The 18,470-nt window shown below is 45.3% G+C and overlaps 1 protein-coding gene across 2 annotated transcripts in view; it reads right to left on the reverse strand.

Annotated features, from left to right (window-relative positions):
- The window catches only part of DVL1 (dishevelled segment polarity protein 1), a 52,481-nt gene extending 34,011 nt beyond the window's left edge, over positions 1–18,470 (reverse strand). The window contains exon 1 of one of the 2 annotated variants that reach the window (XM_063317689.1): positions 17,660–18,470. In XM_063317689.1, the coding sequence (XP_063173759.1) occupies positions 17,660–17,829 (170 nt within the window). In that variant the 5' untranslated portion in view covers positions 17,830–18,470. The remainder of the gene's footprint in view (positions 1–17,659) is intronic. The other variant, XM_063317690.1, reaches the window with a different exon arrangement.

Here is an 18,470-nt window from a genome sequence, read left to right on the forward strand (position 1 = left end):
CTCCCAGTGCGGCGTGCCCCTTTTCCCCCTCCGTTTGGTCTTTTTCCTAACTGGGCCACTAGAAGGAAAATATTAATTCTCTAGCAACTCGTCATACATCACTGAGCTTTACAGCAGATTGCGGGGTGAGGATAGTGACAGAATTTTCTTTTCCTGAATGGTGTCACCTGTCTATAAAGTCTCGCCAGCCTCAAGAATATCCCATTGCCCTAAATCTGCCACAACACCAAGTTTCTGGGATTACAATTTGCAAGGGAATTTGGTAACAGGGATGTCGACCCTTTGCAGGCTGGATAATGCCCCAAATGCAGTACGCACGGAGCAGAAAAGGTCACTTGAAGTTTCCAGGCATTTGGGGGATGATGGAAAGCTCTACGCTCTTCTGGCATACACAAAATAAAAGCGAAAAAGACCCTTGGCCTGTCCGTTGTCAACAGCAAACCTGCTGGAGACCAACCTTATGAAAAGGCCTTTAATTTGAAAGCCATCAGCCATCATTTTGGGTCTCCAAGAGGGATTCATAGCCTGAATAATTTTGAGAGAGAGAGAGAGCGCGCACACACCAAGCAACCCTGACTTTTTTTTCATGGACCATATTGAAGTTGGTCTGTGCTACACTCCTTCAGACAAGACGGCTATATAAATAAATGGCTCCAGTCGCTTTCTCTGAAATACCTTCCATTTGGGTAGCTCCCTTTTCTCTTCATTTTCACGCAAACCTTCTGTACCTTCCCGTCTCCCTCTGCCCCGCTCCAGGCAAAATCAAGGCCACCGAGGCTCAAGGGGGACCCAACCCAGAAGGAATAAAGATCAACAAAGGGAGCAGATCGTGTCTGAACGCATCCTGATGACAATCCACTTTTGGAGAGAGAAAGAGAGAGCAGAAGCTCCACCGTTTCCCATATCTCTGCTCTCTTCTATTATATTTACTATATGTACTTATCAACAGCCCAGCCATGCCAAATCCTGGGCTAGAAACACCAGTGCTTTGACTTGCTCAGCTAGCTCCCTTTAGACCTGAACAGTTTAATTCTCTCACTACCCACAACCCTCCTATAATAACTCACACACCGAAAAGCATGGGAAAAAAGACAAATGAAGCTGAACAGGAGAAGCAGTCAAAACTAGGGCTTGCCAACTTATAGCTTCATCTTGGTTAATGCAAGGACATGTTACTGGGGGATTCAAATATGGTCTGGTGATTTGCTATTTTTACTATTCGTAAGCCGCCCAGAGTCGTCGTACATGAGATGGGCGGCAAAGAAATTTAATAAAACAAACAAACAAACAAACAAACATCCTACATTCTATCTAAGGCTGGCTGACCATTTTGCCGGTCCCCTCACTTTGCAGATTAATGCAGTGATTGCTTTCAAAAAAGCATGTTGCAAACTTCTTTTAAATCCCCCTTGATCCATCACTCTCCTCGCTCTCTGGACAGGTCGATTTCAGCCACTTTTGTCTCCAGCTGGAAGAGTTGTTTCAAGTGCTTGTTGGGTGCCAAAGGGGCCTGGCTCACCAAAGAGACACCGGACCAAAAACGCACACACTTCTTACACAATACAACTACCTTCTGTCTGTCTGTCTATTTATTTATTTATTTTTCAAATTTTGTTACCGCCCATCTCCCCCCAACTTCCAGGCACACCACAACTGCACACCCACCGTCTTACTGTCCCTCTGATTAACAGGATGCCTGCCTTGGCTACAGCTTTCAAATGATTTACCCCTTGGTAAAATGCTGATTGCTAAGAAAATAAAGATACGCTGTGGAAAGAGATGGTCAACAAAAGGAGACAACCCTGCTTTTTCAACTACGATGATGTTGACTTGTGCATATTTTGGGACCACAAATCCCACTCCAACTTGCCTCTACTTTCTTGGGAACAATGTCCCCAGTTATTAGTCTTCAATTGTCCTTCTCTCATGGCCTGTGCACATCCTTGGAACTGAAAGATATTTACCAGAGCGTAACAAGATGGGAGGCCCAACCTTTTCATCTTTCAAACCCCCGAAGTACATCCTCTGTTCTCTGGCCAAGAGCTAACTCCTCCAAATGGGCCCTTTTTCTGTTCCAATTTCCTGAATCCTGGGAGGTTTTCTGCAGCCAATAAATGCACTGACATGAGCAGTCTGAAACATGCTGTAGAGGTCAGGCTCAATATTTTTCCCTTGGCAAAGGGATTAAATCCGGGATTCAGGGACTGGGGTGTGAGGGGGCTGGCTAATTAAAACTTAGTAAAAAGAGGCACTGGTCATCCTAAGCTCAGTCTTGTAGGACAGCGACCAAACTAGTTCCCTGAAGAACTGAAGCTTCTTGTTGTTTTAATGTATTCATTTCTCCTTGACTTGCTCTCTGTCTTACCGCAGCCACGTGCCCAGAACAGTTAGCAAATGTTTCCTAGCCTTTCGGAACACTGGGAATTGAAGTCACTCCTCCTGAACTGAAAAAAATGTTCTCATTTTGTTTACACAGCATCGCCAGCTTTTCTATTTGCTTTTTCCATCTGCTCAAGTTCCTAAGTTCAGAGGGTGCAAGGGGGCCATTTCTCACCAAAAATGACAGGAAGATCCAAGATCCAGCCCAAAGTTAACTTTTTTCTCAAAGAAGTCCCTTCAAAAATAGGGGGTTAAAAAGGTCTTCACAAAGATTTTCGCATCAGGCCATTTTGAAGACGTTATTCCCTCACCCAACAAGTTAGTACTTCAGCATACATCTGGTGACTAAGCCTTACAAAAGTTAAATGTCTTCGAATACCTGTCAGGGGATCCTAATGGAACCTCCGCAATCAGGAGCACTACCTCTCCAAACACAAATGCTGGAAACAACTGGGAAGGGTTGCTTTTGCACCGGGCATGAAGAGGATTAAGCCTCATATCCCATCAACAGAACAGAGCTGTGAGTTGCAGGTAGAGAATATGGACTCAAAGTTGAAAACAACCTGGAGAGGCAGCAAGACAGAATCTAGATAACCATGTTTTTTTTTCCTCCAGTGGGACCACAACCTATTCCTTTGTCCGCTGCCTCTAAAATTGGGTAACTTCTGCAGGAAGGCTGTGCTCAGCAGGGCAGCCTCAGCCTGTGCATCACATAGAGAACTAGATAGGAATGCGTTAGGAGGCTAAGGAGTGGGGCCCTGACCAGGCATAGCTGACCTGGCATCCAAATGTTGGCCAGGAGTCGAGACTAGCGGTATTCACGTGACTTGAGCACAAACAATGGGAGAGAAATGCACAGCCTCGCCTCAGTCCCAAGCAACCTGGCTATAGCAGCTACAGACCCAAGGCTGTCAAAGACAATCAGGCATTAAAGCCACCGTCAGGACCTGCTCATTGTCAGCCTGTCAGGCTTGGCAAAAGCAATTATGTCTCAGGCTGGTTGCCGCAGCAGACACAATGGCCCTTCCTCCCTCCAATTAAAAACCTTCCTCTGCGCATTCCTCCCGCAATAACTTTTGGCCCGTTTTTGTTCATAAAGTTTTTCTCCTGGAAGCAAAAGGGGGAGGAGAGGGAAACACATGCACGGAGCAAGGAGGACATAAAAGCTGATTCCCTTTAAATGTGGGCTTTTCCCCCCCTTGCACTTTCTCTTTCCCACCCCTAACGTTCTTCAAATATCTAAAATTAAAGCGGGGACACAATCAGTCTTGCTGATGCTGTGGCGGAGAGGCAGGGATTTTGCAGAGCTAGGTCCGTCCAAGAGACCTAAGACCTTATGAGGTATCCTGACCCACCAGTCGGCTTGTTCTCCCCTTCTCTTCAATGGAGAGACCGTGCAGCTTTTCAACAGCACGGTGCTCTTAAACAAGGGGGAGAAAAGCTGGGGAAGTGTTCGCTGAGTCTGCACGGCAAGTACTGAAGAGTGAGAGGAGGGTCTAAAAAAGACCCCCATTCAGAACACTGCAAGGGAATTAATGCATTTTCTACCACACCTCCCATAGATACCCCACAGAGCCATGTTTCTCAACCTTGGCAACTTTAAGGTGTGTGGACTTCAACTCCCAGAATTCCCCAGCCTTTTTAAAGTTGCCAAGGTTGAGAAACATCGCCATAGTTTGAGGGAGGAGCCTGGATCTATTTTCCCTTGTAAAACCAACCACTTTGCTGATTTCCAGAGACATACTGTAAAGATTATTCCAAACATGCTTCGGTAAACACTGCAGACTGAATTCCCAGATAACTGCTCCAGCTGCCGCAGGCCTAGATCCAAAGGGTTTGACTCGACTGATGGAGAATTTGGTCAAACATCCAGTAATGAGACAGGAGCAGCTGGCTCCCACCTGCTACTGTCCAGATGTGGAGAACAACAATCTCCACCACTCCCAAGCTGCACTGGTGGCAGCTGGAGGTCTAACAGACCTGGGTTTGGGACAGGCTCAGGCTGAGCCAGAACAGGGTGGGATTTCTTTCCGAGATCTAAAAGGCATTAGCTAAGAATGGGGAGCTCTAAAATTTCTGCACCAAGATGGGGGTTGGACTAGATGACCTCCGAAGACCCTTCCAGTTCTAGGTTTCTTGGCTTGCACAAGGGTTTGGAGCAATACGGAATGAGCCTTAGATATTTCTCCTTCCTATCAGGTGAAAAAAACCCAAGCCATTACAGTCTAAAACCATGACTCTAAGTTGGACTGAAAACAACTGAGATTCTTCCCAGGACCGTCGTTCAATCCTCTGGAGGATCCTCTGATTCCCCGCTACCTCGTTGTTCTGCCAATGATCTGCTAAGGGAGGCCCAGATGAGAAAGGCAGGAGGGTAAAAGGCAGCTGGTGAATTAATTCTCCAACCAACCAGGTTTCTAAACTTTGCGGACTCGGGTCAGGTGGCAGGATTCCGCTGCTTTGGCAGATCGTGAAATGTAAACCTGATTCGTCCTTGGATAAGACAGCACCAGGAAAGCCCAGGGTTGAAGGCTAGACTGGGAAATACATAAAGAAACACGCTAGAAGAAAGCAAGTGCAAATCACTCTGACACTTGCTGCCTCTGCCCATGCAGCCACTTGGAGTCCATTTAACTTAAGAGAGCCTTTATCTTTTTTCTCCCTGCCCTAGTTGGAGAATCTATCCATTTCACGGATCTTGTTTTCAGCACTTGCCCTACCACTGCAATATGGGGTCAGGGGAGCCGGCAGGGGGAGGCAACTGTTCCTGGGGGACAGCAATAAAATAAAAATGCATCAGCAAGAGGGATTCCTTCTTTCAGCACTTCTAATCAAGGTGAACTAACCACGCCGGAAATAATTGCTTAGCATTTACCTACATTGCTTGTCAAGCCTAGATTATTATTTATGATGCGAAATTATACAAAGAGAAAGGCATCTTTTATTCATTCCAGAAAAACTGACCCAAAGTGGATGGTTTATTCTACAGAAACCAGGGAATGATTTTTATGCCAAGATGATATTTAGCAGATGGGAAGGTTTTCATTATTGGCAACATTTCTTCCCTTAGGTTAAGTAATGTTAGCGTGCTCATCCAAAATGTGGCTTGCTATAAGGAAAAATGATCTTCTGCTTCTTTTTTTAAAAAAGAGAAAAAGCCACACACAGATAATTAAGTCGAGGGAAAAAAAACAATTGTGGGATATTTGTTTTACTTACAGGCCCTGCCTCTGCACATAAAGCTCCTTTACAACCCAAATGATGGAATCAATTTAGTATTTTGTTATTCCTGAAGACCTTCAAGGCAGCTATACATCTAACAATACATCTATTTTTAAAACACGGATTAAAAAACTAACATTTGGGGTTTATACAATGTATTTCCATTAAACAGCAACTGAGGATATAAACCTATATAAATAAACCTGGTTTGGACACCGTGCTAAACCAAAAGGTTATTTGTTTGGCTTTGGTTTAGCATGTTGTATGGATCTAGTCACTGTGATTTGTAAAACAGTGGTTTGGGCTCAGTGTGTTGTGCGAAACCAAACAACTGTGGCTTAATAAACAAATCATAGCTTGATGCCTGAACCCTATAACTGATTCAGAAGGAATCGAAACAGAGCTCCAGGTCCAAACATTTAGCTGGAAGATCCCACTTGGATTATTGATTCTTTAACCCAACTAGTCAATTTTGCACAATAAAAGTACAATTTGTGAATGCTACATTAGTCTACAAGATGACAAGGAAGCCCTGTGTCCAGGTCGCTCAGTCAAAAGGAACATTTCTGGAAGAGGGGAGGGACTTGGCACAGGTTGAGTTCAAAGCAAACCCTTAAACACAATGAAGTTTTCTGTATCTGCTCACCACTGAATTAATCATTCGGCACAGCCAGCCTCCGACAGCCTGATGCTGAAGACAGAAACCTCTTATGTAGGACAGAACAGATGGAGTCGATTTAAAGATTATGCCATTCCTCCCTGGGCTTGGTTTATCTCATCGCATGTGGCCAATATACCTTAATCTGCAAGCACTGATTGACATCTTAGCACAAAGCTGAGGAAACTGTGATTCTTGCATTGCCCCCAGACTCACCACAACTACTCTGGTAATCACCTTCAGCAAGGGATCCAAACCCAAATCAGTCACTCTGACATGGATACATCTATGTCCCCTCGGAACTCTCCGAGGTCCTGAAATGGGCGAATGATAGTGTTAGGATGCCACTTGGGCCTCCCAAGTAGACGGACCAAAGCCAGATCTAAAACAGTGGCCAAGGATGCAGTTAAAGATAATGTGGTGATTCAGTGGGCAGAGGCAATTATTGCCTGCACTCCAAGCAGTGGAATATTTTGCTTGTAGGAATACACAATAATCTGGAAGGCAAAGATGTGATCCAGAATTCAAACAAAACTTAGAATTCAAAGGGGTAAAGCCAGAAGTTACAGCTGGGCAGCTATTACGGCCAGGGGTTGCACTCAGTGTCTTTTAGGAAAGGGAAGCTAAATCAACAAGCAAATCCTTATGTTCCCCAACATGTCCAGGGCTAGGCCCTACACCAGAAAAAAAAAAAATCTCAGTCATTTTGGCTTCATCCAACTAATTCTAACTCCATCCAAGTTGAACCCGAATCCTGGGACCTTGACTTGCTGCTCTTTACTTGCTGATTCTACAGGATGATTGAAGTAGGAGGACTATAACTTTCTAACGGCACCTGACTCTGTTCACAGAAGGCCTCCCTCTGGTTCAGTCCTCAGCCTGTCCATTTTAAAGATTCAGAAAGCGGATGATGGAAAAGGCCCGCTTCACCTGAGAGCTAGCTTGGGCTGGACTGGCTTGAGGCTTTGGATCTGATGGCCTTATCCACCAGGAGGAGGAAAAGGGGGAGACGAAGTTGTTGTTTATATATTGTGATTAAAAAGTAGGATTTTTTTTTTTTTTTGTAGCACTGAGCCAAGTCTTGGTAACTTCACAGACACATCCATGTGGTTTTCTTGGCAATAACATGGAGGCACTTTGCCAGGTTGTTTATCCAACATTCCAGTCCAGCTTCTAATCCTGGGATTCTCTGGTGTTCTCCCATCTAACTCCTAATCAGGCATGACCCTGCTTAGCATTGTCAGGTCATCCAGAGGTGGCTAAGTACTGCACCTTAGTGAGTTCTTCCCAGAATAGAAATACCTATTTTCTGGGGCCAAGCCATTATCTAAAACCTCCTCCCCATTTGCCAGCTGTCTTTTTCCATCTCCTAAAGCAATAACAGTTCTGTGCCAAAAGGATACAGTTTTCCCAGGCTTCCGTTCAATCCCAAGGGAAGATATCAGGAAGGAACACCTCCCGGGCCTTTCCCCCCCAGATTAATGGTGAGTAGTCAAGGAAGCTTTACAGGAAAGGAGAGGTGGGCAAACAGCTCCTCCCCACAAAAAACTCCTCAAACCCCAGATTCTCCCCAACAGCAGAAGCACACACATTAAAAAATAAAACCCCAATTCTAAAGCAACCCAAGGAATGAACTAGAAAAGAAAAAGGCTCTTTTGCAGGGAAGGAAAGCTCTGCAAAATTAGAAGATGCATTTTACCACAATACCAATCGTTACACCACAGATTCCCTTCCAGTACAAAATCGAAAAGTTGCACGCTAGATAACTTTATCAAAGCCAGCAGGTTTGAGTCATTTTCCATACATAAGGAGAAGGGATGAAAGGCAAAGTCTATTCCTCCAAGGAGCCTTGATCCAAAAAGTACAGACGTAGAAAGGAGGCAACTTTTCTTGATCATTTTTGCTCTGACAGATCTCGCCAGAAGGAACCCTGCAAAGACGGGTAGGTGACTTTATTAAGCGCAGAGGCAGACAGCAGAGGAAGTGGAAGAGGGAAGGAAAGTGGGCAGGGGTGCGGGAGAATTAAGACGGCCGACGTGTCTTTTCAATCAGACTCCTCGAGAAAGGAATGGCAGGGGAAAAAAATCCACTGCAGTTAAAAAAAGAGGAAAATACACTGCAAAAGCTGGCAGAACACCTCCCATGCCTCTGAATCATTTGAAAGATGCCCCTTTGAGTGATAGCACAGAAGAGGAAGAAGAACAGATCTCCATCCGATTCCTTGCAAGAAACTAACCAAAAAGCTTGGGAGGCTGAGAATTGTTCAATGCCAGATCAAATTCAGTTTGGTTCTGTTCCGATTAAGCACCTGAGATCCAAGACTTGTTTTCCTTTTCAGTTATTAGTAAAGTCTTTTTTTTTTTTTTAAAGAAGTCTGATTACAAAAGCAAGTTTTCTAGAAACCGTTCTAAAAAGCAGGGGGTCACGAGATTTGGATAGCTGTCTAATGATGGCCTATGGTTCAGCAGCGTGAACGAACCACCCAGCTGCGGTTTATTCAAGAAAGCATGATTTAAACGAACCATAGCTTAGCTGGATGTGCAAAATCCTGCCTCACCCTCTGCCCTTGAAAGGACAGACCAGAACCAATGGCTTGAAAGTACAGGGAAGTGGGTTTGAGCAAAATGTGAAGGGAAAAGCATCCAAAAATTAAGAAATGTCTGTCACTGAATCAATCCATCCCAAGGAAGTAGAGGGTCTCTTCTAGAAGCATTTAAGCACAGACTGGCTTTCTGTACTTGACTCCGCCTTGCCAATCACGCATGCCATAGCAGTGAGACTAGATGACCTCAAGGGGAAGTTCCCACTCCATGCTTTGAAAAGCCCAGTGCAAATGGGAGACCCAAAAATCTAGAACAGGGATTCCCAATCTTTTCAGCATCAACCCCACTTTCTGACTTTTCAGAATCCACTTTCTGACTTTTCAGAATCCACTTTCTGACTTTTCAGAATCCACTTTCTGACTTTTCAGAATCCACTTTCTGACTTTTCAGAATCCCTTCTACTTTTCCACCCAAACGTCCGTTAAATCCGTCTGTTGTTTCGCAAATCTCCCCGTCAGCCCACCCAGCCTCGATCTTCCCACTGCACCCCTGCTGCTCTTTACAACGCTACCCTCCCACCTTAACGTGAAAATCATCGTGCTTTTTCCCAACTATTGATTTTTCTTAAAAATTCATATCCTCGCCCCCTCTCCTTGGAATCTCTTCAAATGTCCCAGGGGCAAGCCCAGCTCCAGGCAAAGCAGTGAGTGGATTCAGAGCTGTCCAAGGCCAGCCACTAGACATGAGCACGGGGCTAAGGTGCAAGAGAGGGCATGAAAGAAGAGGAAAAGTCATTTGTGGAGTAAGAACCAAATGCACAGCATATGAGGCTGGGAGGGGAGAGGTGAGGACGCACCTTGGTCAGCTCCCCAAAGGCACATGTTTTGAGCCTTCCATTCACCAGGTGCTTCTTTCTCATGGTCAGTGCCAAAGCTCAAAGTTCAAAATAAATCTGCTAGGTGGTCTTCTCTACCCTCTGTCTGCAGAATGCAGCAGGCTAGAGTTCACCCACGGATCCCTGCCATTTCTAAGCTCAACCTCTGCCTCCTCGTTATGTAAGAAGAGCCCCATTAAGTATCCAAACCCCCCTGGCCCACCCTACTATTTCTGAGAGTGGTCGCCCAAACGTTTTCCCACTGTATCTGCCTAGCTGTCAGGGTTCACTAGAATCCTGCTTCTGGACACAGAGGCACTCTTTAGATCCTTCAGTATTGGCAAAGAGATAAATTTAAAAAAAAAAACCCAAGCAGGGCAGAAAACTTTCTTGGAAAGGGCAGCACAGGACGTCCTGCCATTTGTTTGTTTTTCTAACGGGCCTGTCCTCCAAACCCCCACTGCAGGAAGTGGCCATGGCCTCCTGCATCCCTTGCCGTATTTCCATGTTTGCGTGTAATAAAGAACGTGCCCCACCCAGCCAGGCCAGAATGGTTTCCTTGGTTCGGCTGCCTACTTAGAACTGCTACAAGGCTGGCCTGAAATAGCTTGCAAACACCCAGCCACGGGGAACCAGTCCAAGGACACCTCCCATCCATATTCTCCAACCTTGCCCCAGTGCTAACCAGTGTGCCAGCCAGCTGCCAGTGCCCTTTTTGAGCATCCTCCATTCCACCCCTCAATTCTCCCCCACCTTGCCCACAACTCTACCCCGAGTGGGTTCAGTGGGTTCCTCTTCTTTTAAGTCCACCCCATTTCTTTGTGCTTGGAGAGGGTTCAACAGCAAGCTTTGCTGTACAAAAGTCCACCAGTGCATTTCCCTTTCTGCAGGTAGGTCGGTTTGAGCAAAGGGCTTCTTTTTGGGATGCAGCAAAGGTGGATTGGCAAGCAGGTGCTCTCTAGACACTTTGGACCACAGCTCACAGAATCTGTCCGATGTCAGGACAGGGACGTGGCGCAGTCAATCTCATCTCCTCTTACTCCCCCCACAGCTCTGCGATGCACTGATCAAATGTTCCGCTGAAGAAACAGACAGAGGAAACTGAACCCGGGTTGTAGCTGCATCGTATCCAGATATTGGCCGAGCTCCAGTCCGTGGCTGACCACAGTTTCCCCTTATCCTTTGTGGACAGGAACCAATTCAGCTGCCCCATCAATTCTTGGGCCGCATTGCGTTGCTTCAGGGTTGTTCCAAGAGAAACCAGGAAAAGGCCAGGCCTGTATGACAATATGTCCGGTACCACACAGCAGATCCGGCCAGGCAGTCCCGCTGCAAGGCTCAGCTCCCCAAATCCATTTGCCTTCTCAATGCCACAGTTCCCTCCTCTCCCCATGCCTGGCTGTGCTTCTCAATGGGGGAGGGGGGGAAAAACATGCCAAACTGGAAACCACTTGCCAAATTATAGCTCTCTGCAGCCACCCTGTAACTGTGCCAAGAAAACGAGGCTGGATTTTTATTTCAAGCTGTACAGTTAATCTAATTACCACTTGCAAGGCAGAGGGGTGGGGAGAAGATCTTAGGAGAGAAATATTTTCAGGAACAGTAAGATCTGCCGGTTATCATTGGCAAAGAAAGCCAGTGCCCTGCGTGAAGAGTCAACTACAGGCTCACTTATTTCTTTCTAATTCACATTGAAAATTTGGTAAACTGCTTTTCACCCTCAAGCCATCGTACAATGCTTACATTCCTTCAGGTGGAAAGCATTTGTTGAAGGATTTGTTTGAGAAGAAAAGTATCAAGGACTACTGACAGCTGCCTGCTACCTCCAGAATAAGAGGGGAAATGGAGGGAAGACATTCCATCCTTCTGTGTGCTGCTGACGGGATGGCTTCTGTGGGAAACAGTACCACTTTAGATGGCCTTTTGGTTTGCCCTGGAGTGACGCTTTTTATCTACAGTTGAGACCACAACGACGGCTCACACAGGCTCGGCAGGAAAAGGCACGCTCTCTCATCTGCCAAGGGACAGCAAGGAGCCAAGCTGGTCTAGTGGTTAAGGTGTTGGGCTAGAAACCAGGAAGCTGTGAGTTCTAGTCCCGCCTTAGGCACGAAAGCCGGCTGGGTGACCTTGGGCCAGTCCCTCTCCCTCAGCCCAACTCACCTCACAGGGTTGCTGCTGTTGGGGGGAAAATAGGAGGAGGAAGGAGAATTAGGGATGTTTGCTGCCTTGAGCTATTTATAGAAATAATAGGCAGGATAAAAATTAAATAAATAAAAATAAAGGAGCCATCTGAACCTCAAACTAGGCAAACTAGGATAGGGGCAGCCACAGAAAAGGCCAGCCTCCTTGCACCTACTTCTCAAACTGCCCAGGGGACAGGAAAGCCCAACATCCCTTCCTTGTTTGACCACAATGGATGGGCAGATTCTAGTTAGAGCAGACTGTCCTCATGGTAACCTGGACCCAAGCCATGTAGGCCATCACCAGCACTTTGAACTGAGCCTGGAAACAAGGGAGCAGCCAGTGCAGCACCCACAATTCTGTTCATCCAGTTCTCACCTGTCATTAGTTGTGCTGCCAACCCTATCCAAAGCTTCTGAGTTGCCTTTGAACTCAGCCCAGAGAAGACAGGGTTGCAGCAACTTAGTCTGCAGGTAAAAAGGGCATGGGTTAGTGTGGCCAGGGCCCTCCGCTCCACAATAGTCACAATTGCCAAGCCTGGGCAAAGGCTTCCCAGACCACGGACTCCACCTGATGGACAAAGGGAAGCTGTGAGCCCAGAAGGAACCCCAGATCATGGATCTGCTCCTACCAGGAGGGATGGGGGTGGGTGGGAGTGTGACTACATCTAGAGCTAATATAGGAGCAGGCAGTGAGCCAGATGGTTTCTGGACAAACAGCAAGTCCATCTTGCTGGGATTCAGCCTGAGCTTATTTCATCCCCTGCAGTCCCTAACAACCCCCAAACACCAGGTGAGGACATCTAAAGCTTCTCCAACATGGCTTGGGGTAGAGGTACACAGCTGGGGATCAGCAGCACATACTGTAGAAGATACCTTACCCCAAAGCTACAAATGATGCCTCCAAGCAGTTTCATGTAGACATTAAATGAATATGAGAGAGGACGAAGCTCTCCGGCACCCCACAGAAGAGGGGCTAATGGCTTGACCGCTCTTCCTCATGATCCCTGACGGGAACTATCCACTTTGGAAGGAGCAGAATGACCATCCAGTGGGGCTCTCTATCCCCATTCCTTGCAGGCAGCCCCCTGAGAGGTCAAGCAGGTCTGAAACCAGCCTGGAAGAGATCAAGGTAATCTGCTTCATCCAGGATCGGACACAGAGGTCAAGGGATTTCCCTTCGGGCAGCCAACCGAGGACCCAAAACTGGCTCGCCTACTGGAGATGACGGAAGGTTAGTTCATCCCATCTAGAGAGCACCATGTTGGAGAAGGCCAGCCAGAGATGTTACAGCATTTGAAAAAAATATGCGTTGTCATTTTGGAGGAAAAACTCCAAAACTCAAGGGGGATGGTTAGAAGGCAAGACGGTCTCAAGTCAGCTGGCAAAATGTTATGCACCATAATGAGAATGCCAGTGGGGCTGAAGCAAACCTCCATGCCCAACTCCATTTATGTGAGCTCAGCCAGAGTTTGATTCTTTTATCACCATAAACTATAATCTGATTTATTTGTCAAATGTAGAAGGCTTACCCAACTCTACAAAGACTCTGGGCAGTGTACAAAAATACTATGATAACAAAGAAGAGAATTATATACATTCAGAAAAGAAAACACTGAGATTAACTTACTTGGTTTCAGTTTAGCTTATTGTGTAAACCCAACCATTTTAGGCTTATAAATAATTATTTGTGGTTTAGTACAATGTTGGTTCAATGAGCAAACCACAGCTTCATACAATGAACGAACAAGTCCCTGTCAAATCTGCCTGACGCCAGCCAAACTCACATGCTAAGCAATAATGCCACCCAGCCATAGTTGGCGGGATCTATGCACCAAGCTAAGCCATCAATCATGGCTTAATTAGCACAAAGCTTGGATGTGTACACCATAGTAAGCCAAAACCAAATGTGCCACATTATGGCTTAGCCAACGACATTTGGATTTGGACATCAAGGATTTTTTCCTTCTTATCTGCTATTTAATCTTGTAAAACTGGAAATGCCAGGAATTAAATTATAAAACCACAAATACGGAAAATACTACTTGGCCATCAAACTCCATTGATTCCCTCCCCATGGGCACACATACCATCTTTATAACCTGAAGGGCCAGAATTGGTTTGGGGGAATCAAGGCCAAAAAAAAAATAAAATACAAAGATGCAGAATTTTTCATCATGCTAATGTAATCATAGGGCATGAAAATAATCCATCGGTGCTTTTCCACAATATTTCCTCTGCTTGGTTCTGACCTTTCCGAATGATATAGAACACCAGTTCCTCAAGCTAGAAATAGATCCAGGTACCAGAAATCCAACAGAGAAGGAACAGATTTTATTACCAAGCAATCATTACATTTCAAATGCTGATTCATGACAGTAATAAAAGAACTGAGTGTTACGACTCTTTTAAAACAAATTATTTAAATGCCAACAGATCAAAAAAATTTAAAAGCCAGGAAAAAAAGGCTTCACCTTAAAGGCCTTAAATTAGGCACCCTCATATTTCAACTCACAGTTCATTTCATTAAGTTTGATCCAGTTTACTGTTTCCAGAGAGGGGACAGCAGCTACTTGTGGAAACTCACAACTAAACAGATATCTTTTGTTTATCCCCCACATCTGGAACTATTTTCTATGCCTAATATCTCTTTCATCAAATAATGTCAATGATCACCGACAGACATTTCCTTTATAACACTGTCCAACTCCTTTTTTTAAAAAAGCCAATTAAACCGGTTGTGCTAGAAGTTCTTTAAGGCAGATTGAGCACGAAGTTAGAACACTGAAGATTCTGTATCTTAAAAAACAATGGGAAAATTCAGACCATGATATCATATGTAAATTCATAGTGTAAGCCACCTGGGGCAAATATATATTGCTATGATACTGAGTTCTCACCAAGGCACAGATCAAGTTCAGATGGAGAAAAACTGGGAGTGTAGGATCATGTCATTTACTGGTCTCAGAAGTAAGGTATAATCAGCCAGGTAACCAAGGTAAGCTATGATACTAGGAATAAAGCTAAAATCATAATAAAGGCAACCTTTTCCCCACTATAGCATGGGACTCTCATGGGGGGCTTTTACAGAAAAGGACTTTTCTCAAGCACTCACCAACCTGAGTATAAATAGAGCCTCTGATGAAGACTCTAAATTAAAACTTAAGATCTTCATCAGAGGCTCTATTTATACTCAGGTTGGTGAGTAAAACTCACTGTTATTACAGACATAATTAACTTCATATGGAAGAAGATTATTCTTCAGTTATCAGGGCTCTTAAATTAGGGCAGGGGCAGGCAAAAAGATATTTTGGACTACAGTTCCCAGTAGCCTCAACCAAGAGGCAGAACATCCAAAGGAAGCCAGATTTGTTTTAAGTCAGACAGATGGTTTGGTCACAGGTACCTTGGGCACCATTTTGGCTCTGTAGAAAGGAAGCTGTGATTTGCTTTAACCATGATTCATTGAATAAGCCATAGTGGCCTGGCCTACAGGTAAGATGAAGTTGACATATAACACACCATGCCTTTCCATGATTTGTTTTATTTTGGCAGCGTGCAGGGGAGGAACACAGCCTCTGTGGTTTCTAAGCCATGATTCTTGGGTTAATGTTATAGGTAAAACCAGCCGATTGTGGCTTTTCAAGACACTATGCTTAAACCACCCAGGGCTTAATGTAATGTGTCAGCTCCCACAGACCCTGCCACTCACATTTTAGGTTAGTGATCGTTTCTAAACCTTGCACTCTTGCAGGGGTACATTCATTCAGTTTTTCTTCCCCTGATTCCACTTCATTTATTCAATTATATCTATATACATGCAGTATTGATATTCCTGCCCATCACAGGCATGATCAGGGACGTTTTGCTCCTTTGCTGCTGTGCAAATAACAAAGGGGGCTTTGGCAGAGCCTTTTCCCCAGTACTGTACACAGCAGGGCGATCTAAGGCTCTTAGTCATCTCTTCTCCTGCAGAACAAACAGTAGGGGAAGACTTAGAACAGGCCACCCAAAGTAAACTTTCGCAAAGAAGAACCCCAGCTTTGTTCCTAGTCACCCCAGGAGACGGTCCCAAGATCAGCCCTGCTGGATCCGGCCAAAGTCCACCTTAGTCCAGCTTTCTCTTCCTCGCTGTGTCCAACCAGATACTTCTGGGGTGCTCACAAGCAGGTATCAGAGACATAACCCCTTCCCACCATTGCTCCTCTGCAACTGGTATTTACAGGCACAGTTCTCCTAACCCCAAGATAACATTACGGCCCAGCCTTTCTCCCCTCCTCGAACCTTTTATTAAGGAGACACTACCCTTCTTGGGGTTTTCCGCTCCCTGAATATGATTACATTTAACTACTTTTTTTAAAATTCATAAATCTGAAAGCCTGGCTGGCACTCTTACATATGAGTCACTCCCAGCCTTTGAAACACAATTATCATTTAATAGAAATCCCGGTGCCCCATGTATCAATGGCCCAAACAAGAATGCTCTGTAGCCCCAGTAAATTGCTCTGACATTTTCAGCTATTTGTCATCTTCCCCTTCAGCCCACAACAAACAAAAATCCAACCTTTTAAGCAGAGTACTCCTACACTGTTAACACCATGTTAAGAGGTATCAATTTTAAAAGCTAGGGAAGCCAAACCAAGCACCCCCAATCTCCTTAATATAAAACATCCCAAACCTGAAACATCACATCTCAGAAAAGAATAATCAATATAATCCACATAGACTCAGTCCTCCTTAGCAACCTAGGTTTAAGAGAGAGAGACTTGCACATCACAGTTCCTTGTCCCTGCTTATGTGGCACCACCAACACAGATAGGAAAGACAAAACCAACCTCCAGCAGAAATACAACCTTTTTGCTTTCCTGAGAAAGAAAAGGAACACAAAACCTTCTGCCGAGTAAATGATCAGTATCACAGTGACATTCCCACTCCCCCCCAGAAAAAATCTTCCTGCTGTTAAGTCTTCCTTTGTAGTAACCCCAAATAAATAAATACATACATACATACATACATACATAAATAGGCCTGGCTGGCATCTCAGAAACAGCGACTGGCACCAGAAAGGCTGGCCCTGCATGCTGCTGCCAACCTAGCTTTTGAAAAGCTAAACTTCAGACTACCTTTGCCAGGAGGTGGAGTAAAGGGACCCCCAACCACTCACAGAATTGTCTTCAAAAACTTTCGTAATTCCAGGCAATCACAGGGTCACACATGCCCAGCTTCTGTCCAGGGCCTCCTATCTCAGAAAATCTAGGCTCCTCCTTTTTAAATTTAATATTTCTGCCCTTGCTGTCTGAACATACCCACCTTTTCCAGTGTGGCTCAAGGTACCTTTCTTCCCTCTCCACGTGTTTTATCACATTTCTATCCAGCTGCAATCAAATGACTCTTGACAGCTCAGGTAGAACATAAGAATCTGATCGTAGATGTTCGAAAACCCCATTTTAGCTGGGACTTGTTTATTGACCGAGAGCACACAAAAAAGGCTCTTTTTTGTAAAATATGACATTTGATGCACTGTTTTTTCCAAGACAGGCAAGAATTACACACTGATTCAAGGCAAGCATATAATGTATCTCCCCCATGGGATATAAGACAGGTGTACGGCATGGAAGCTCCATAAAACCAATCAGATTTGCCCCCCACAAAATAAAATGTTAAGAAATACACTCCGGGGCTTTTTAAAACAAAGTCAGGGAACGCCAGATGTTCTCAAACGCCAGCAAAAACAAAACAGTCACAGTGCCAACCACCCCCAAACAAATCTTAAAATAAAAACAATAATACAAGGCCAACTTACCCAAAATCCTGGTCCATCGACTTGAAGAAAAATTTGTAGCTATGCACCGGCCGGTTACTGAGGACATTTTTAAAATCCGCCAAAGTGACTTTTTCCGGAGAAACGGGCAATTTCACCAAATAAGGGGTCTCCTCTTCATCGATATGGTAAATTATTTTTGTCTCCGCCATGGAAGAAGGAAGGAGGGAGGGTGGAAAAGGGGGGAAGAGGGGAAGGAGAAAAGGAGGAGAAGGGAGAGGTTTGCTAAAGAGCGGAGCAGAAGGGGAGAAAGGATTGAGAAGGGGGTGGAAAAGGGAGAAAAGGAGGGACAGGGGAAATAAACCAAGGCCAAGTTCAAGGTGCCAGTCCCTCGGATTCTTCTAGGTTTTTTTTTTAAACAAGGCAAGGTTGGTCTCCAAACAGGAAGGGAAAATGCCTGACTGCTACCGTAGCAAGCCCTGCGCGGAAGGATTGGGGCGCCCCATATTGCCCTCCAGCGGCCGAAGAGGAGAAAGGCAGCTCGGCAAGGCCTCCCCGCAAAGCATTCTCCCCTCTCCAGAGGGGCAGCGGCCGCGTGAAAATTGCACCCTTGCCTGGGGGATCGTCTCTTCCAAAACTCGGGAGGGGGGAGCGCCAAAGAAAGGAGGTGGACTTCAAAAAGCAAAAACAAAATAGCAGCAATGAAAGCAGCAGCTATCTCTTTCTCGGTTGATTCCCCTTGCCTGCGTTTATAGCGAATCAAGGCTCATAATCGGGACACGGCCGCCGGCAACGTCGCGATGCTGAAAAGGATCAAAGCAGCTTGAATTTGGAAGGTTATGGCTTGCAGGGT

This window comes from Candoia aspera, chromosome 18 (genome assembly GCF_035149785.1).
Source record: "Candoia aspera isolate rCanAsp1 chromosome 18, rCanAsp1.hap2, whole genome shotgun sequence".
NCBI lineage: Eukaryota > Metazoa > Chordata > Lepidosauria > Squamata > Boidae > Candoia > Candoia aspera.